At 41.9% G+C, this 22,199-nt stretch overlaps 1 protein-coding gene across 1 annotated transcript in view; it reads right to left on the reverse strand.

The window, feature by feature from the left end:
• Nucleotides 1–22,199, reverse strand: part of bsnb (bassoon (presynaptic cytomatrix protein) b) — a gene marked incomplete at its 5' end in the record, with an annotated part of 153,961 nt that overhangs the window by 4,394 nt on the left and 127,368 nt on the right. Inside the window, 8 exons of the mRNA XM_079845371.1 lie at nt 2,391–2,493; nt 2,837–2,892; nt 3,728–3,853; nt 3,981–4,122; nt 4,351–5,207; nt 5,607–7,647; nt 8,777–15,040; nt 16,554–16,970. Of these exons, the coding sequence (XP_079701497.1) occupies nt 2,852–2,892; nt 3,728–3,853; nt 3,981–4,122; nt 4,351–5,207; nt 5,607–7,647; nt 8,777–15,040; nt 16,554–16,970 (9,888 nt within the window). The 3' untranslated portion in view covers nt 2,391–2,493; nt 2,837–2,851. The remainder of the gene's footprint in view (nt 1–2,390; nt 2,494–2,836; nt 2,893–3,727; nt 3,854–3,980; nt 4,123–4,350; nt 5,208–5,606; nt 7,648–8,776; nt 15,041–16,553; nt 16,971–22,199) is intronic.

The following is a 22,199-nucleotide window of genomic DNA, read 5'->3' on the forward strand; positions in this document are numbered from 1 at the left end:
GTAATTAATGAATGACATAATTTAATTTTTTGGGGGAACTAACCCTTTAAGCTCTACTGACAGAATTGATGACAATGTCTATTGCCATTTTTTTGCCTCAACGCTCAGGTTAAAGTGCAATTACAGTGAAAGTACAAGGGTCCAGGCAATAAATATTAAAATCAGTGTTGTGCGTGAACGAGTTCAAAAGAACGCGTTCATTGAACACGCTCATTTTTTCGTGAACGTTGAACTGAACGCAACACATTTTTTAATAAAGAACTTGAACGTGAATTAGTTCACATTATGTGTCATGAACGGCAGACATCACTGTAAATGAACGTTGGAATTTGTTTTCCATTGAAAACTGAGTGACATCTGTTTTCTCTTTTGAAACGCAACGAGAGAAAGTTCCTCCCTCCTGTATTCTCGCTGGTGCAGCTTAAATCATGTATCACCAGACAGAAATGGTTTTGACATTGTGTGCGCAATGCATTGCGGGCAACGTAGTGTCCGGCTGAGAATAGTTGAATAGCATACTGGCTTCCGCACAACGTTACCCGTGATGAATTGCAGCAGAGCGGGGTAGGCATAGCAACGCCGCGTAGCAGGCAACGACGAGAGCGCGGAGGGCTAGAGGAGCGAGAGAGAGAGAGAGAGAGAGAGAGACAGACCAAAGACGAGAGTGAGAGAAAGCGCTGCAATTTTTTTTTAAAAATGGCTAGTGGAAGTGATGGCACGGAGACGGACACCGACAAATGCAGTGTCATGAGCAAATGTCTACAATGAGCAGCTTCAAAGAACGTATAGTGATTTCTAGCTCGTAGTGTGAAAAAAAAGTATTTATTTGAATATCTCACGAAAAAAGTAAAATGAACTGAACTTTGAACTAGTTCAGAATTAAAATTGTGAACTTTGAACGTGAACTGTTCACTTTGAGCATGTATGAACTGAACTTGAACTAGTTCAGAAAAGCTGTGAACTGGCACAACACTGATTAAAATAACACTAGCAAGTCTAATGTACTTGCTTTTATACATGTAGGCAGGAGATAGAATCACTTTGATAGAATCACTTACTGACATTGTCTGTATAAAACTAAGAGTTAATCCATTTAAAAATACAAATTTCAACCTCAAAAAGGACCATTTAGACTCATTACAACTCAAATGATATTTTACAGAATAATTAATGTAAGTGTTTTAACAAAAACACTTTTTTAAACACTGGCCCAGTTTACTTCCATTTTTGAGGATTCAAATAAGCAGTACTCTTCTTAGAGACTAGAGGGCAGAAGAGGCTTAATTTCTCACACCAACAACATCAGAAAAATACCAAGTACCAGAATCGGACACATTCAACATTTGTGTGCACCATGAAAAGGTTTGTGAACAAATTTGACATTGTCACTACAAATTTGAACAAATGTCACAAGTTACAGTGGGAAAGGGTGGGAAGCTTGAGTTAAATGTATGGCATGATGTTCTGCTGGATTCACATGATCTACTCAAAATGAGCAGTGACTAGCCTAAACAAATCTAGAAGTTTTTGAGATGCATGACGAGTGTATTACTTTTAATGTGAGTATAGTGACTGGAATGACACTCACACCTTTCACTGTGATTGCATAAGTAAACCACGCTGATGTATGGAGCAGGATTTGGATTGGATAGCCGCGAGATGAATCGGATTAGTCATGGTTTAAGGAGCCCTTAAACCTGTTTTATCCCAGATCCTTTCTCTGGATCTACACATGCACTGACAGTAAAAGACCACAACAGTCACCATGATACAATACCAGCGACAGTATGAGGAGGAGGAGACAGACGACCACAGATAGATAAAGGAATGAAAGAAATATGGCGACTGCAGGAAAGGCTATGTTCAGCAGAGAATAAGCGGTTCAATAAGATGTGAGATGTTAGTACATTTTACTGTACAGTTGGTAAATACAAAGCTAATCCATGTACAGCAATTAAAAACATTTTCTGTTTAATGAACTCTTTGATGTGGTACATTGTGTCTTGTGACTCATCAGAATATTTTCAGCACAAAGATGACTGAGCTTTGCACAGATGCTAATGCTAATCCAAGCCCACTGATCTGCCTGCTAATTATAGCTCACTTTGACTGACCCAATTCACCCACGCTGAAGAGTGAAAGGTTAGCTTTCGAGTGGCCTCAGATCAGGGTCAGATAATATGAACTCTAACTTTTGGCAGAGCAAGTGGCAGAGGACATAGTACACAATTGCATGTACAGATCAAGAAACAAAATCACTCAGAGACAATGCTCTATCCTTCAGTATTATACAGCTAGTCATTGCCTTTTTTTCACTGCCCTAGTAGTAATATGGTATTTAAATTGCCTGGAGTTCTGAAGTAAAGTGAGTTGCAGAATAAAATACTTACCAGTGTCCTCAGGTGTACCCCGCCCTCAGGCTAAAGATGTTAAATGGCAGCAATAAATTCATAGGTTTTTCCAGTTCTAACTCCAAGTCACCCCAACGTATGCCTGAAAAACAATTGAGCAAAACAAAAATCAACATGAAAAAAATCCTATGGGTTTTAAAAGCTCATATGTAGTTCATACAGGAAACAGTAAAAAGTTACAAACACTAATCATTTAAAAGGTTAAGGCAAGAAATGTGTCAACGCTACTCTGGACACCATCATATGTTGCGTTTTGGATGCTGCTGTCTTCAGCAAACTTTTTAACAAGCTTAACCATCAAGACCCAGCTTACATTCTGTTGGTGAACAGCATGGCTACAAATCTAGCACTAACTAGTATAAACCACACTCAACAAAATTCATGCTGGTCTTTTCAGAAGGTTAATGCACAAAGTGTTTTCTCACCTTCTTATCAGCAGATCACCAAAATGAAGTAAACTTCTTCCCGAGAGCAGATACAGCTGTATGAAAGATAAAAAAAAAACACAATTGAGGTGCCATATCTTAAAATATCTTGGGCCATATTCACAATGAAGTTTATCTTACCACTAGTAGTCCTCCTAAGACTTCCTAACTAGGCGTTTTAGCTTAAACCTTATGAGAGCAAGTTTTACTAAGGAATTCTTAATATAAAAGCAAGGCCGGGTTGACCTCGCTGCTATGGATGACGTCACTCCTTATGAGTCTGCTCTTTTAAATCACACAGTGGTTGGTAGAGAAGTGTAGCAGTCAGACAGCAGGAAGGAGAAATATACAAATATATAACTATATAAAATACAAAAACTATACATATAGTTCCTGTACAAAGTATAGGTCAAAAATAAAGAGTTAAAAAATAATGCAATTAACCAGTATTTTTTCCAATCACACTGTTTTCCGAATGGCAATGTTATAGAAGGAATGCATTAACAGAAACGTTAAAATACTGATTCAGATTGGAGTGGAACCATTTTTTTTTTTAAGCCCCGATTAGGAGAAACTTTTAGCCTTAAGATTTTTTTGGCCCAGGGCTGCAAACAAAGGCTGAAGATTCAATCCCAAGTAGGAGTAACTCAGGAATTGACAATTACTGAGATCACAGTACTGCTCAGGCCTCAGCCATTTTTCACTTAAACCCAGGATACCCTTGGGTGCTATCCCTGAAATTACTGAAGTGAAAGCTGTTCTGAAAGAAAAGCATCTGCTAAATGGCAACTAATTACTATCCTCAGTCAAGACATGCCACATATTCTCCATAACATCTGTCTCTATCCCTGTTGCCAAAATTTTGATTGCTTATGTTTCACAGTTCCATACCATCTCCCAATTTTCCAGCTTGTTCCGCTGCTCCTCCCTGCAGGATCTTTGTAAGAACATTGTCTCCTTCGGCAGGCTGTTGTGCAGCGCTGCCTATACCCCCTGGCCGGGGTACTGCCTTTGAACCTGAAAAGACCAAAGGCACATAGTCTTGTGCTTAGATCATACAACAGTAATAAAATATGTGTCCCTTTTTTGCTGAAAAACAAAATTATACTAGTTACTCTGAATTAGTAGAGTTATTTCCACTTACCGATTCCTGTAACAGGAATCTGGGGTGTTTTTGCAGCCTGAGGTACAGCTTTTGATCCAATAGCAACTGCAGGAGTTGGTGCAGGTGCAGGTGCAGGTGCAGATGCAGGAGCAGGAGCAGGTGCAGCAGGCTCAGGTTTTGCCTGCACAACCAATGAGGGGGCAATGTTAAAAGAAACTATAAACTAATTCAAAATAAATTAAATATGGTATTTGTCAATCACGCTTTGAAAGGCAATCTTGTTTATAAAACTTAAAACATACCTCATATAACAAAATGTCAAATGTGGTTTCATGGTAAATGTAAAATATATCTTAAGGAACAGGTTAAAGAATGCTTATTGGCAAAGGCAAGATTTATGGAAACTCACCGTTGCAGCAGCTGGCTGGGTTGTGGGGGGTCCTCCTGGCTGTTGTCTTGCCTGTGCCGGAGCCTGACCTGGCTTAGATTGCTGCTGAGTTGTACCTGTTCCCATGCCAGCAGCTGTGGTTGTGGGCTGAGTTGCTCCCATTGCGTTTGCTGGTTGTTGCCCAGGTTGCTGTGGTGGCGGCTGCTGTTGTGTACGGGTTGTTTGTCCCAATTGATGTTGTCCTTGCTGCCCTGTCTCAGGTGGCTGAGAACCTGTCTGCTTGGCAGGTGCTTGCTGGCTTGATGTAGGTCGCTGCTGTCCTTGCTGCGATTGTGGTTGCTGCTCTCCAAGACCCTGCTGTGGCCTGGAACCTGAAGGGGGCTCCTGCCTCCTGGATGTGCCTGGTTGCCTCTGCCCCCGTTGTCCACTTGAGCCATGGTGGTGGCCTGATGGATCACGGGAGTATTCTCCTGAGTCTCTGTGGCCAGCTGATCGTGGATCTGAGGATCTTTTCTGTGTAGAGGATGATGTGGCACGGCCGTCTGAGCGGGTGGAAGGGTCTTTTGGATGTGATCTTGACGAACGAGACGACCTGGGATCATCTGAAGAATGACGGGAAGAGGAGTGTCTTCCTGAGCTGCTGCCATGGTGACGGTGTTCCCGAGATGAGGTGGAAGAGGATTGCCGTTGATGTCCATACTCGTCTTGAGGCCACAGGTCTTCCTCAGGGGGCTCATCATAATCATGGTAAGTGTGTTTAACATTGGCCCTTCTGTTTGAGGATGAGTGGCTTCCACTCCCATGGTGTCTAGAGCGATCTGACCGAGCTTCACGTGGTTTTTCAAACCAGTCAGTCTCCTCCTGACCCAAATGATAGGCTTTTTGGGAAATGAAGGGAGAAAGTCAATACTTATAGGAAGTAGGAAGTGCCAATGGCAAAGAACAGGATATGAACACACTGAAGCCATGCAACGCTCAAATCCCAAAGATGACAGCCAAGGAAAATAGAAAAGGAAGCCAAAAAAAAACAGCCACCAACGAGAATAACCAAAAGACAGATCGTAGAGACAGTTGAAGCACAAACAGATAACAGATCACACCATGCAGTTCATGAAAAAAAGGCATATATGGTTTCATGCATTGATTAGAGCATTCACATACAATAATAGTCCAAAAGTTTGTTTTCTCTGCCTTCAAGGCAAGATCATTGGCATGCAAGTTTTTAATTGTTGGATGCATTTTAACAGGCAGATTTTTTTAAATTCAGCACCAGTTACCTTCACTGTCTGAAACAGCACAGTGCATGTCATCTGCAAGGTAAGGGTCATCTGGCTTATATACATGACTCTTAGGCATATCCCTTATATGGTGGTCCTGTACATCTGGTAAGGAATGGCTGGAGCCATACTGATTTCGTCCATCATGGGGATCTGGCACAGAGCCACGACCAATTCCCATGGGTTTCCCAACGGGACTCAGAGGACTCTCTTCCTCAGAGTTCTGTGTACGCATAGAAGGACGGCCACTACGACCATGGGTGCCTCTCTGTGATCGCTCCATGGCATCCCTCTCATAAGATTTACTTCGGTAGCCACTTGAGTCTCTGGATGAAATTTTATCCATGCCATAACCTGTGGACCTTGATCGTCCAGATCCATAAAGACGATCATCCTCTTCTAATGCCTCTCTTGATCCATAGTACTTCTGTTGATCATAGCTCTTTTTCACGCCAGTCCTGGACACCACAGTGCAGCTACCACCTGTTGATGTTGTCATGGTGTAGGAGGCTAGATCAGACTCTACATCTCGAGCTTCTTCAATTGGAGAAAACTTGGAGATTTTTTGCTCCATACCTTGCTTTCTATGTTTGCTACGCTTGGACGAAACAGCAGGTGCCAAATTTTTGGATGAGTGCTTCTGGCTGCCCATTCCCCCACTGCTGCGCGAAGGGTGCTTATAGTCATCATAATAATAACCAGAACCACTTGCAGTGGTACTTGGATGTCCATGGCTGTCTACTGCACTTTGATAGGCATTTGAATTTCTTCCATATAAATTATCAGAGCCATCACCATAAGTTGGTCCACGTGGGCCATTCTCACTTCCATAACCTACCCGAGACATGTCAGAGGACCCCATATTTTCTTTTGTGAGTTCACTGATATCATCAATCATTACATAATTTCTGGGGATATTTTGTTCTAGATTTGTGGCATAGACACCATCTGTTACATATCCTGATGACGGACTTGGGATACGTTCAGCCAAAGGTTGGTCAGAGGGACGATACTGACCATAAGCATTGTTCAGTGGTGAGGAATAGACGCCGCTGAATCCAGTCTCTTGAGCTGATGTTGCTATTGGAACTGAAGGATTACTGATAACTTCATAGTTTGTGGGTAGCTTCTGTTCTAGATCAGCAAGCGAAGTTTGCCTTGGCCTTTGATGGGCAGAAAGCATGTCTACTTGGGGTTGGAAGGACATGCTCTGTGGAGGATAAGGTAGGGTCTGCCCTTGTAAAGGTGCAGTTGGTTGAAATCCCTGGTGACTGGGCTGCTGCAAACCAAGATCAGGCTCATAAGTAGGCTGACCGTAGCTATGAGTCTGGTATGGCCCTGGGGTCTGATAGGACGAGGGCTGAGGAGGATGAGGTTGGAAGGTTCCAGGCTGGGGATGTGAGGAGGTTGGGTACGGTGTTGGCTGAAACCCAATCTGCTGATAGGTGGCAGTGGGTGGTTGTGTGGGTGTGGGCTGGGCCTGTGGATATTGATATGGAACATATGAAGAGGTAGGAGGGTACTGAGATGCATTCAAATCAGAAGTAAACTGGCTGAGAGGAGCTGTACTTGGGCGTGACAACATTCCATTTTCTTCATAGGTGCCTTGTGCTACCCCAGCTAATCGCAAATTATTCAGCTCACTATCTGACATGTAGTCACGTGCATCCCCAATGCATCGCAGGTACGCCAACTCTCTCCTCTCTCTCTCTTTAACCCTGGTTTCCTTGCGCTGGGTGATGCCCATTTCCAAGCATCGTAGCTTAGCATCAATCTCCTTCTCCTCTTCCTCTAACTCAGCCTGTTGTTTACGTAATTTGGAGGATTCTTGCTCTACAGCTTTCAGATCGCTCAGCAAGCCTGCCTTCATTGCACCCTGTGAAGGACGTGGCAAAACCCTTTGGGGTGCTCCAGGGGAACTGTATATATGGGGAATTGCTGGTGTTACAATTGGTACAGGGGTCTCATCTGGTGGGGGACTGGGCAGAGTTCTCTTCACCTTTCTCATCATTGCATTCTGCTGCTGCTGCAAGGCAGACATCTGGAGAGCAGAGATTTTGGAGACTGATTAATATTACAGCAGCCAGAAACAATTTTGAGAGAACCATTTTTTTCTTTAATACTTTAAAAAGCACAATTATTAAACAGCTAACATGCAAAATTACGTAAATCTGTTAAATATTGCATATACTGAATATTGCATATCACTCTGTATTACAGTATTTATCTATTTCCTATATATATATATATTTCTCAAAGGAATTTTGGCGCATAGAATGCATTTAGACTTGATCATCCAAACCAAAAATTACAATGTATTGCAAGCACATTCAGAGACTAATAGTTATTTTAAGTCAAACAATTATAAATTAGCCATGACACTATATTCTATAAATGGTTAGTGCTCTTAGAATCAATCAGGCAATACATTATACATAGACAAAAATGACTACAATCCTATTTAATTTGAATGACTTTGTACTTAATATTTTAGTGTTAACAAAAATAGCTTTCAGTTTAAAAGAAATAAATAGTAAAACATCATATAATGAATAAAAACATCTGCATACCTACAGTAATGTGGCGTTAGAGAGTCCATTAATGAAATTAAAACACATATTGGATGAAGTAGCCTCCTTTTAGCTGGTGTGCAGTTCTCTGAATGCACAAGCCAGAGTATTCCTTCGACAGGAATCAAACTGAGAATGAAATGCTCAACCTCTCTGACCAGCTGCTGACAAGCCGGAAGACAGCAGGGCTGACCCAGTATGCCTACACTTTGTGCCACCCCCTAGCATTTCAGAGACTTTGCCAGATATAGCAGTTTTTCTCTGTGTGTGTGTATGAGGTAAAGAGAGCGGGGAATGGATGGTAAATAAAAAATACACAGAACCAACGTAATTGAAAAAATATAAAATAAACATGTGAACGGATAGGTTTGGTGTTGTCCAACCCACACCTTATTCATTTTTTGTTTTTTGTTACCAGGAGTATTAAAGCCTATACACCATAGGGCTATATAGGGCCCTATTGGGTATACAATGTATAAATGGTAAGATTGAATTGGTGATTGAATTGTCTCAAATTACTATCTAAAAGCTGTGGTTTTAGATAGTAAACAACAGAAAACTGTATAGTACACAAATATTGTCAATGAAATGGTTCCATACCTGGCTTGCTGGGCTGGTTTGACTTTGGTATAAGGAGAATTTGATCTTGTTTGGGTCCTCTGATGTTGGACTGAGAGGCTTAGGATCTGACATGGACCGTTGAACACTCTTTATGGGCCTTGGAATAGTCTGATGTCTCTGTGGTGATTCTGCAGTGAAGGCTTTTTGTTGGGGAGTCACATGTGCCTTATTAAGTTTCTCACTGGAAGGAAAGGTAGTCTCCAACATACGATGGGGGGACAAGGGAGACACTGGAGAGTACAGCACTTGTGGAGATTTGGGTGGATGACGAGAAGGAGATTCATTTTGCTGCTGAGCTTGTTGGTATCCAATTTCTAATGGGTCTGGCTTTCTCCTTTCAAACTTGGTTGGAGTGGCACCAACTAATTGCAGACTAGTGGAATAAGGACTTACAGTCGTGGGAACACTGAGCTGAGGAGCAACCACTCCGTGGGATTGTGCCTCTGGATCAGTTTGACAGGCTAAACTCTCACCCTTATGGGTCCTTTCTGGAGCAGATATGTAGTGAAGGAGTTCAACCTTTGATGTTTCAGCCATGGTAATGTGTATGGCTGGAGATATTCTCCCCAACTGGTCTGACTCAGTCTGACACGAGGAGTCATTGGTGGTCTGAATGGCAATGCTGGATTTAGATGCATCACTCTTAGTCTCTGCAGTTGGTTCAGAATGTTTGGAGTATCTTGAACGTCTGCGGCGTATTGGCTGAGTGTCCCATTCACCCTGATCTTCTTCATCAGTCTGAACGCTGCAGTCAGCTATACGTCTAGTTCTACGACGACGAGACATAAGTTTGTCCTCTGTGTCTTCATCATCAGTTTGGACACTGCAATCTGCAATTCTCTTTACAGACTCATCCTCTGATCCATTCCTCAAACGGGGCATAGAGTTTTGTTTCTTCATCATCCGACCATCTCCATGATCTTCACTATTCTTAAGGGACATCTCTGAAGAAGAGTTGGGCAAAGGCCTAGTGGACACCACTGCCTGGACCACCTGCCCATCGGCACATGGCAAGATCTGCACACTCTGGCCTTCTTGTGGAATAATTCTACCACTCTGATCATAGATAATCGAGATGGTTTGAGGTGAAGTTCCACCAACCATCACACCTTGAGATGTTGTAGCTGCTGCTGCAGCAGCCGCTGAAACAGCCGCAGCCTCTGCTGCAGCTGCTACCGCAGCTGCTTCAATGGCTGCTGTTTTCTGCCGCTTTTGTTCTTCAAGCTGCTGCTGGAGTTGCTGTTGCAGAGACTGAATGTGGTCAAGCTGCATCCTTTGTTGTGCCAGCTGCTCTCTTTGCATCACCAGCTGGGTTTCCCTTTCAGCCTGTTGCTGCTGAATAACCTGCTGCTTGATGGTCTGTAGTTCTTGAATCTCCCGCTGCATGAGCAGATGTTCTTTCTCTCTGTGCCTCTGGAGCTCTAAACGGTCCCTCTCCAACTCCTCTTGTAGACGTAGCTGACGCAATTTCTCCAACTCAACACGTTCTCGTTCTAGCTGCAAGATTTGCTCCTGTTGTTGGCGCAATCGTTCCTCTTCTTTTTCCTTCTCAATATTAGCAGATGTGGTTATAGTGGTACTGGCAGATGTATCTGGATAGACTCGGGTAAATGCCTGGGTCTGCTTTTGTGGCACTGGTTGTGTCTGAGGCTGGCTTTGAGTTTGAGATTGTTCCTGACCTTTGACCAAAGACTGTGGTTGAGTTTGGGGCGGTGTTTGGTGTTGTGTTGCAGTACCTTCTACTGAAATATGAGCCAAGGGAGCCTGTTCATTTACAACTGATTGGACTGGCACTGTACTTGTATGTGCTGGTTGTACACTTTGCATACCCAAATTAGAAACATGTTGACCAGTTTTAGGTGCTGCAGTTTTTGACATACTGCCAGGTGCTGTAGGCTTTCCGAGGTAAACTGGAGCTTCCTGGGAGGTACTAGAAGGTGGCACACTTCCTGATGAAGTATCTGGAGCAGTTACTGAAAACCGATTTGGAGGAGGATATCTGTAAGGTCCCTGGGCATTAAGAGGCATTCTTGGGGTGACTTGAGGCAACCTGGTGAGGTTAGCCAGAGGTACAGCTGTTACATTGCCAGAAGAGTAAGGTCCATATACTCCTCTTAACATGGGATTAAGAACAGGGGCAGGCTGGGTGGTGATTGGCAGGGTGGAGGCAATTGGGGTGTTGATAGTAGAATATATCATGCCATCAGCTGTCCTTACAGCAGGGGGATATAAAGACCTTAGGCTAGCTTGTCTAGCATTGATTAAATTTGTAAGTGTTTGACCATGTACTGTTGGTCTGCCATCTGGACCATACAACAGGTTGGCTCTAATAGACGCTAGGCCTTGTTGAAGGTTAAGTCCGCCAGCTGGGCCTCCTCTCCCAGCACCATACTGCAAAAGCTCAGGATTACTGGTGTAGCGACTACCAAACTGCTCCATGGAGTTAAGAGCAGCACACATTCTGCTAATCTCTCTGGCTGTAGTGGCACTGTACTGTGCAAGATTGGATTCTTGAAAACCGCCTAGATCACGTGAAGGATAACCATACTCTGCATTTATATTGGACATTGAGCCATATCTTCGCAAAGGTAATGGTGGAGCCGTATCACCTCCTTGATGGCGTAGATCTGTATAAGATCCATATTGGGCACCCATTCCAAGATATCCTGCTTCATAGGCCTGCTTCATGGTGCTTAAATCCACTGCAAGATCCCCAGGGTCAGTCCTCTGATAATATTGGAGACTTGAACCTGCTAGATTATTGTCTGACATAGATGGCTGAAGTCGTCCTGGAGGAGGCAAGGTAAAAGATTTGCGTTCATCTGCAGCCGTTTGGATATTTGCTGTTTGGTAGCCATCATTTCCAGGTTGGTTTTGCTGCCCTGAAGCTTGAGATGGCTCTGCAGATGGCTCTGATTGAGTTGTCTTACCTCTCTGAGCAAAAGGGCCTGAGCAACTACCTGCAAATGGCAACTTGTAGACAACATCACAGCAAGCTAACTGATTCTCTGGTTTAATCTGTCCTGTGAGATCTAGAACCTCTACTGGAGGAGGAGGTTCCTCTCTTTTAACAAGCTGGGACACTGTAGCTCCCTGAGTGCTATTCTCATCCAACTGCACCATCATTACCTGGGGCTTCACTGTGGAGAGATTCACCACAGCAGGCTTGTTCTTTAGCTCCAAAGCCACCCCACCATATATGTCATGACCAAGTGTAGGTGTGGTACTTGACGTAGAGCATGATAATTGTGGTGGAGGTAGCGGAGATATCTTGGGAATGGAAGTAACTGCTGTTTGTGTGCCTCCACCAGTGTTCTGACTTACCACCAAGTCCTTCTTTAACAATATTGGTTGCACTTGATTAGCTAAGTTGTACCGGGCAAAAGATGCATTTTGATGATGCTGCTGGAGCTGTTGCTCAAGGAGCTCCTGTTGTTGCTGAAGTTTCTGTTGCTGTTTCTGAAGTTGCTGCTGTTGAATGCCTAGATTTTCCAGACATGCATCAATTTTTGGAATGGATGGATCTGTGATTAGTGGCCTGGTCTGGGTCAGACAGACTGCAGATCCAACGCCTTGACCGAAGTCGACTCTATTTTGCAAAGGATCTCCATACACGACTGGTTGCTTTGGCTGTGATATGAACATGGATGCTGCCACAGTGACACTTACTGTTGTTGGTGTAGTTGTTGTCACTTGAGGTTGTGCCTGTGCATTTAGATTCATAATAAGAGGTTGTACAGCAGTATGGCGATTTGGGGGTGTTTCTGCATCAATAGAGTATCGTCGTGTTTCAGAAGCTAGAGATGTTAGGTCCATACCCTGGTCTGTCATAATGATTGGGGCAGGCTTCATTGGTGTTCTAAGATCTACTATATTACTACCAGTGGCAATTGTGCCTTGCTCTACAACTCTTGAGGTACCAGGTACTGTGGAGATTCTACACAAGGATATATTTCCTACAGGAAGAGATCCACTACTTTGGGAACCAGCAGAGGTGGCAGTGCTCACAGCCACACTAACTCGCTCTGATATCTGTGTCCTTTGCAAGCTATGTTGAGGTGATGGGTGAGCTGGATATTTCTGTGGTGATGTGGGCGACTTCATTGTTGAATGTTGAGTCTGATAAATTGTCTGTTGACTGTCTTTTGTTGGTGATGATAAAGGTGAGGTGGAGGAATTTACAGTCACTGGTTTGGTTTGACTGCTAGTTCCAGATCCCAATGTAATCACAATAACTGGGGAATCTTGGGAGGACTGTTGTCTTGCAAGACGTGGTGCCCCTGCTCTATGAGGGATCTGAGAGGTTTGAGTAGGTGCCACTGTAGAAGTAGTACAAGGTGCAGGGGCACGCGTTGGACTTTGTGTGGGGGAAGTAGAAGGGGATGTGGAAGGACTTGAGCCTTTAAAATATGAGAACATCTTTGATGATAAGGAGGATGATCCAGGATCAGGCACTTGGCCCTGTACTGTCCCTTGAACTCTTCCTTGAGGCTGTGTGGGAGCAGGCTGCCTAACTTGAGACTGTGGGGAACCAGTAGAATGGCCTCCTTTAGAGGTTTGGTTGCTCATTCTAACTTGACTTTGTTGTGAGTGACTCTGTGTAGAATGCACCCTTTGTGTCCCTCTTCCTGAAGGGTCATTTCCAGAGAATGAGACTGGAGCTGAGATCTGGGTAGGACTTGTACCTGGACTCAAATTAGATGTTCCAGAATCTAAATGGTGTTTTCTGTCTGTTTGAATGACTCTTTCCTGGTTTTGTTGTCCTTGTCTACCTGGTGCCCGTTGCTGCTGCTTTTGCATCATCTCTGCTTTTCGCATCATTTCCTCATAAACCTCTTCAGCGCTTTTTAATGATTTATCTGCTGTGGAGGGAGAGACAGCAGAGGTTTTCTCTGTTGGAGAATATAAAGACATAAATGTAGGTAGATTATATTCACTGCCAGACTTGTACAGCTTTGAACCCATTTCAAATCCTTCAGCCTCTGAATCCATGGAGGGAGAGTATTCTGAGCAGGATGATCTATGGAGTTCTTCCATTTCTGCAGCTTGTCTGAGCTCCTCTGTTGGGGATGCATCTTCAATTGGTGAAAGGTTACTAGGAGGTGTCTTTGACCTCTCTCTACGCCTCTGCGCCCTCAGTTCCTCTTTGTCCCTTTTAGTTTTTCTGGCTGTACTGCGAATCCTCTGCTGCTCCAAGTCTCTCATCTTCTCCTGCTCTCTCAGAAGTTCCTCTTCTTCTCGCAATTCATCTTCTTCTGAGGAGTCCTCAATGGTGGGAAGTAGTGGCCCATGGGATCGATGCCTTGCTTTTCTTTGTTGCTTTGCTTCCTCAAGCCTTTGTCGTCTGCTTGGACTGCTATCACTGTCATCTTCCATGGATGACACAGAGGTTGGAGAAGTTCCAGAGGTATAACTTGGTGTGGTTGCAGGAAGGGTTGAAGAGTATTCTCCCCTTGACCTTTCTTCAGGTGACCCAGTAAGACTTTCCATCTCAAGCTCAGGCTCCCTGAGGTCATGATCTGTGCTGAGTTCCATGTCACGATTGAAGCTATTTGTATTATTCAATTCTATAGTTTTAAATCGTCTCAGACCACCTTGTGAGGCCATCATGTCATCTGCTTCACCTGATTTGTAGTTATCAGTGCTTTTTGAGTCTTCTTCAAAACTGCTAGATTGCTGTGTCAGGCGACGTCTCTCTTTTCCTAGATCTCCACTGTGTTTATGGCTCCTTTTTGTCTTTACGTGGCCCTCAACATCTGCTGTATCTTCCTCATCTGCACTCATCTCCAGAATCTGTCTCCTCATGAACTCCTCATCTGTTAGCTCTTTCTGTGACTTCTTCTGCCGGGGTGGTAATGGAGAAAGGCCACTTTCACTGCTGTCTTCTACATAATCATGTCTTAATTTACAGCTAAGATCATCCGATGCTTCTTCATCAGACTCAAATTCCTGATCTTGTGATATAGACAGAGAACGAGGTCTCTGCTGTTCTGCGGTGTCCCTTCCATCACGATGCTGTCCTTGGTCAGTGACTGTATGTGACTCCAACAGAGGTCGCATTGAACTTTCCAGTTTTGTTAGTTCCGATGGACTTGGGGGGCTGCGTTGTTCAGATATCCCTCTCTCATTGAGCTTTATAGAGTCCTCTTGGATCAAGCCTGTAATCTCACTCTGGGAGCTGGATATACCATCTGAGGAGTAGCCTGTATCACTCAGGCTCTGTGTGCTAGACTTGTTGGAATCCTGTAAATACAGAGGATAATGCATTAGGGCATAGGTCATATATCAATTAAATTAAACTGAAAGATTTACAATATCAACATTTAAAACATTCATAAAACAGTTTATCAAATACAATTTACAAACATGCAAATGGCACATATTAGACAAGCATGCAAAATGGAGATGATCATCAAAAGTGAATCGAAATACTGATGACAATTTTACTTAAAGGAACACTCCACTTTTTTTGAAAATAGGCTCATTTTAAAAGTCCCCTAGAGTTAAATAGTTGAGTTTTACCGTTTTTGAATCCATTCAGCCGATCTTTGTATCTGGTGGTAGCACTTTTAGCATAGCTTAGCATACATCATTGATTCTGATCAGTCCATTAGCATCTCATTCAAAAAATGACCAAAGACACTTTCAATATTTTTCCTATTTAAAACTTGACTCTTCTACAGTTACATCGTGTGCTAAGACCAACTGAAAATTAAAAGTTGCGATTTTCTACACCTATATGGCTAGGAACTACTTTCTCATTCCTGCGTAATAGTCGCGGATCTTCGCGGCAGTACCATGGCTGTAGCGGCGCAATGATATTACAGCGTCTGAAAGTAGCCCCCAGCTAGGTAACTTTCAATATGACCAGCACTAAGTTTGTGTAGTTGCAGAGAAAGTTTCAGGCTTGCAGCCGACAAATTGTGTTGTGGATTTACCTGTGTGATTAGCCATGGTTCTGTGTGTTGTAAAGGGCTGTGATAGTAAGTCGAAGGTGTATACTACCACCATGTTACACAGAATACCAACGAATCATTGCGCCACTGCAGCCATGGTACGGCCGCGAAGATCCGCGACTATTACGCAGGAATGAGAAAGTAGTTCCTAGCCATATAGGTGTAGAAAATCGCAACTTTTCATTTTCAGTTTGTCTTAGCACACGATGTAACTGTAGAAGAGTCAAGTTTTAAATAGGAAAAATATTGAAAGTGTCTTTGGTCATTTTTTGAATGAGATGCTAATGGACTGTTTAGAATCAATGATGTATGCTAAGCTATGCTAAAAGTGCTACCGCCAGATACAAAGATCGGCTGAATGGATTCAAAAACGATAAAACTCAACTATTTAACTCTAGGGGACTTGTAAAATGAGCCTATTTTCAAAAAAAGTGGAGTGTTCCTTTAATGTAAAACTATTTTGTAAACAATAATACAATTTAATTATGTAGATAAAAAATGGCATGCATATATTAACAAATTATAACAAATTATAACGCATTAAATGGGGCTATTTGTGACATCAGTTCTTTGTAATGGGTAATTAAAAAGAGTTTACAAATGATGTTGACCCATCACTGTGTAACCATCAGGTACTGGAAATAGTGATTAGTCCCTGAGATTGTTAACTTTAAACTGATTTTGAGCACAGATGAAATTGGTTAAATTATTTGAGATGGAACATTCCCATCATAGAATGTTGAAGTGATCTGTTATGAAAGACAAATACAGTGGTGATGAGGACACAGAGGGCCACTCACGTCATCTTGTTTAGATTTCTGCATGCCACTACTTTTCTTCTCATCTTTTTTATCCGATGTTCCCTTTTTAGACGATGTTTCTGTTTTGGACATAGCTTGTTTCTTGTTAATGCCTTGATCTTGTTTTTTTGTCTCAGCCTTAGTTGCAGGTAATTGTTGAGAGGGGCCTTTGCACTGTGGCACCCCTTGTTTTACCGGAGAGAAAGGACCACTTACTTGGGCACCAGGTGGCTTTTGCTGCTGAGGGCCGACAGGTCTCAGTGCAGCTTGCTGATTGGGCCCTCGCTGTTGTTGTTGATTGGCTGGGCCTGGTAGTCTGGGAGATCCAACGGATGGTGGCACAGGAGTAGGAATATCCCCTAAGCTCCCTGACATTGCTCTCTGGGTCTGACATGTCAAACACAGCCATTCTTTTTTCTGAAATTGAAAGGCAAACATGAAATTAGTATCATGACACAATTAAGATATAAAGGGGAGAAAACCGTAGACAAGATGAAAGTGTCAATAGTCAGATTACATGTGATTTATCGCATCACTTGCCTTCACTGGCATTCTCTCTTCACTCTCTGCCTGTCACACAACTATTGTAATTCAAAAGGGATTTGGTCAAGTCGAGCAAGCAAGCATAATTGGGTTCTGGCCAAGACTGTGACCTTTTCTCAAAGGCATTGGTGGCTCTTTTCAAAGCCACTGTGTTTAACACACACAATTATGTAGCCTCTGGTAAGTCCAGTAAGACACACAAGCTCAGAATAATGGCTGATTCCACCCACAGCAGGAGGCTCCTGTGCGTTCAAAATCACAAAGCATTCAATTAAACAATTTAGGGGTGTAAGACTATAAACGTATGTTCATTATAAAAGCATTTTGCTTTAGAATTTGGATCAAGAGCTCACAAAACAACTGCATACCAGATTGTCTAGCACAATGCTCAGAAACACATATTGCAAACACAGACTGTGCAGTACATAGCCAACCCTATAATAGCTATACACATGAAACACATAACCCAAAAAAGACAAACAAAATATATAAACTGACATCTAGGACAGCTGACTTCATAAACACAGAGAGATTATAGATCATATAAAACAGTACAAAAAAAACATTTGCATTTTTATAGTCAAACTCACTACAGCAATGAGGCAATAATTCCTTTTTCAGCAACATTATAGAAAATATTCAGAATATTTGATAGTACACCAGCACACAAAAACATCTATACTGAATTGAATCTTATTGTCTTTAACAGCCATGGGTCTACAGATAATTATAAAAACATTTTATGATTTATGTCTACAGTCTTAAAAAACACTAAAACCATACTGATATACTGTACATAGAACCCATAGTTTAATGAGTCTCATTAGTACAGCAATAAACAAAATTACTCCTAGTCCCAAATATAAAAGAGATTGCATTTTCAAAATGCTGTGCCCCTCTGTCTTTTCTCGATTTTCTTGTCAGACCCATATACTTTCACATTACCTAGCAGAGGGCTTGCCAATATGGTAGTGTTGGAATGTTTGCTTACGGGGATTTGTTTCTATTCAATGACTGAGGTTTGTTGACTCCGGTTGATAAACAAGGTGTACACCCCATGGGGTTCTGTTCTGATGTACACTGATGCAACTGCTCGTACATCTCTGGTGCACACAAGCATACACAAACTACCACAACCTGTATCAGATATTGTTCACTAGGTTGTATAGAAGTTATCATCCAAAGATTTTATGGCTGGTTGCCAAGATATTGCTATGCAGTTGCGAAGGTGTTCTGACTGGGTTTTAGCATGTTGCTATGCAGTTACTAGGGTTGAGTGATCTGGGTGGTTGCTTACCGGGAAAAGACAAAGAACCTACCAGCATTTTCTATAGGGACTTTCACACTGGAGGAACCTTTTCATAGTTCCTAGAACTAATGGCAGAAGTTCCCGCTTTTTAGCTCAGAGTAGGGTCTAACCCAGCACAATAGGAACTACCAGTGACGTAAGTGTTGTTACGTCCAAGGACATATGTTTATTTGTTACTGCAGTGTGTCCTGCATTTGTGTATGTGCTTGGGTGTTTTGCTCTCTTTGTCTCTTGTTCTCTCTTTCGTCATTCCAACAGGTACAACGACCAGCTGTACTCAATCTAACGGTGCTTGACGTGATTGGAGAATGAAGGGGAGGAGCTGAGATATAAGTAGAAGCGGATCAATTGAGAAGGGAGAGAGACTTTCTTTTGCCAAGATGAATTCTTCCTCCTGTCTGCCCAGACTTTGTTGTTTGGATTGTTGTCTTCTTGATTCTGATTGAGTGAGCGAGCTCAGGATCTTGTTGTGAGTTCTTTAGTGGGAAGAGAACTAAAGTGTTACCTTTGATTTAATCTATGATCATATGTTAAGTATGTTTGTATATTCTTCTTAATATATTTGTAATTTGTGGATTGTAGGGGGAGGGTGCCATTTATGTTTGTACTTCTCTTTTCTCCTGTTTTTGGGTAGGTAGGGAGTAAGGGAAGTTTGATGTCTTTTATTTCTATTATCTTTTTCTAGGACATTTATGGAGATTCTTGGGTTAGTTATCTTATGTTCTGTTTGTTATTTTGGCCTGGCCCTCCCCTGAAGTATTAACCCCTGTTCTTGATTATTTGTTATTCTTTGAATTGTATTTTTGTATCCTTTCATGAGATTTTTGTATTATCCTTTATCTTTTCAAATTAAAAGATGTTAATTTGAACTGGCTGATTCTTTTCTGGGAAAGGAGGTTGAATAATCTTGGTTCTCTCTCCAAGCTTTCTTTTTATTAAATTTTTACTTTTGTTTCATTGTTACTGACTATCAACCCTAGACGGGTAGTTATGTAACCGTGTACACTGATGCACGCAAAACACCAGCACCTAGGGTTGCCAACTTCTGGGGGAAAAAATAAGGGAAATCGTGGTTCTTTATAGGAAAATAAGGGACAGAATAAGGGACACTCAAAATATTTGTACTGTACCACACAGTGTATGTCATTTCAGTATCTGCAGTAAAGTGTGTGTATAAAAGGTTCTCAGACAAACACATTTGGGTCATTCTGTGTCAAAATCAAGATACAACTTTGAAAGCATAATAACAGAACGTCTTTGAAATTTCAGCCAATAAATGTTTTTTTTAAACAATGGCACTTAAAATTGAACTTAATTTTGTTGCAACCATGTATCGTATGAATAAATGAAAATGCTAATTTTCGATTAAAGAGAACTTGGAGGATTGCTTTTGGTGCTTGAGACTTTATTGGTTATTTTGTGTTTCAATAATGAGGTTAAGAATACGCTAAAAGTTAAATATAAAACATTTTTTTTCTCTATTTAACAACTTACTATAGTGAAAGACAACTTCCCTTTTTTATCGCGTCTTCCCTCAGGGAGAGTGCATTTTTTCTTGCATGGCTGAATGTTGGCCTCATGAACAATGATCAGGTTTGCATCCGCCCAAACTGATTTGCCGAAATCAAAACGCGAACAGTGAAAGGGATTTGCCGTCAGCCACTCGCTGCGAAGGCACCGGCATAGGTTTCAGCTGCGTCTTAAAGCCTTCTGCGAACGTCTATGTTCGCAAATCAAACAATGATTTGTGTCAAAGGAATGAATAAATCTCAATTTAGAGTGTATGCCTGAATATGGGACAAACTGCGTTCCGTATGGCTTTCATACGGAACGCTTCATTGATGCCTTTGAAATACGGGACGATTCCGTATTATTATACGGAACGGTTGGCAACCCTACCAGTACCCGCCATTTAAAAAAAAAAAGCTGTGTACACACAGAATATAGCCTATATAATCCAACACCACTTTGAGGGTACCAAGCAAAACATGATTATGTATTTATGCTAAGCTAGCGACATTAGGCATCAACCACACGGCAAATGCTAATACTTTTTTAAATATACGGTTTACTTTCTTTGTATAAGAGTTCTATCTAATAACGTATTAGACAGGACTGTTAAACGGATCGTAAACTAATGAAGAGGGAGCGCTGTGTGCTCAGGCTCTGGCATTCTCAGCGCCGTCAAAATAAAAGTCACAACAAGTGCGGCTTGCGTCAGAGTTCCCTCAGAGTTCCCACTGGCGGTGTGAATGCAACCAGGAAAATGGCCCTAGAACTACCCACTGAGAAAGTCTAAATATATGACTTGGATCAATGAGTCATATTCTCTAGTTTAATACAAAAGTTTAGAGATTTTACAAAATAAGAGTCAATTTTAATACATCCTAAAATGTAACTTCATACAAATTATCCCATGAAAATCTCCAAAACCAGGCAGTTGAGAAGAGAAAGAAGCCTTCTGCAGTAAGTAAACAGCTCTTCTTTTAAGACAAAATGTATGTACACAGCTTTGCTTGACTGCTGGAGCGGGTCAGGATGGATTCTGGGGAGAGGCTGAGGAAAGGAAAGGTTTTGCCATGCGAGACAGATGCCTTTTCTTTTTGATTCTACTTCCCCCCCAGTGCTCCACACTGAAGCTAAATATAAACAGGTGCAGCGTTCACTCAATGCTTGTGCAAAGCTCACAAAATGCTCTGCCATCTGTGCCTTTCTGCTTTTTATATGCTGCGTTGAAGCGAGATGGACGTTGTGTGAGTGTAGTCATTTGCGAGGTGTGCTTTTAGCATAATGAACGAAGCAGAGGTAATGCAGTGTGTCTGTGAAGAAAGCCCAAGAAAAATTGTAAATGAATTCTCATTTTAAAGAAAATGATCTGTGAAAGCTGCAACTCAGTTGGACTGGCCAAATTTACATGAATGCTGGATTTCTGCCACATCTACCATATCATTTTTTTTTGTATTCAAAGCCAATTGGCGCAAAAATCTTAATGGGACACGTGTCTCCTCAGCTCCTCACGAGTTTGAGACCTTTGTCTGTAGAGGTAATCGGAAGTGGTCCAATAAAGAGGCAAATTTAAAACATAAATAATGTTAACAATACAGTATTTTGTGTTTGTGTGAGATTTGGAACGCATGGAAACTACAGACGCAGTGTCAGCTGTTACTGGAAACGGGACAATCAGACAATTCTTTGATTTGCTATTCAAAGTCAAATCTAAGACTTTAGCCTTTGAGTCAAGTTTCAAGTAATGGTGGGAACAAATACTCAAATTAGAGGGATAAGTCAAGCCCAAAATGTAGGCCTTTCTGTCTTACTATATGAGCTGCGCTAATTTTTAAAATGTATCGCTAATAAATCTGCATAGGAAGTTTACAATTTTAATAAAACTGTATACATTTAAACAATCAAACGATCAAAACTAGTACAGGCATATTGGTTGCCAAGATGGTTAAACCTTTAATATTCCATACCAATACACCATCCAAGTATTTCAAAATAACAGAAATGCCTGGATTAATGGGATTCCCAAAGCCACAATAGTTCATTTGTAAAATATTATTCAATACAGCTAGATAACTACACTACTGTGAAGAACATTAAATGTTTGCTAACATTATTTAGTTCATCCACAGGACCTGAATTAGCTAATTGCGTACCTGTGTTGCTGTCTGTGCGTCTGTGATTTTTGCTCCCATTTCGCGGTGCCTTTTGATGTTGCCATCAAACAGGTGCAGACACGACTGTTTTGCATGTTGGGATAACCTTTGCATTCAACAGATTTCAAATGTGTT

This window comes from Gobio gobio, assembly GCF_949357685.1.
Source record: "Gobio gobio genome assembly, chromosome: 19".
In the NCBI taxonomy this organism is placed as follows: Eukaryota; Metazoa; Chordata; class Actinopteri; order Cypriniformes; family Gobionidae; genus Gobio; species Gobio gobio.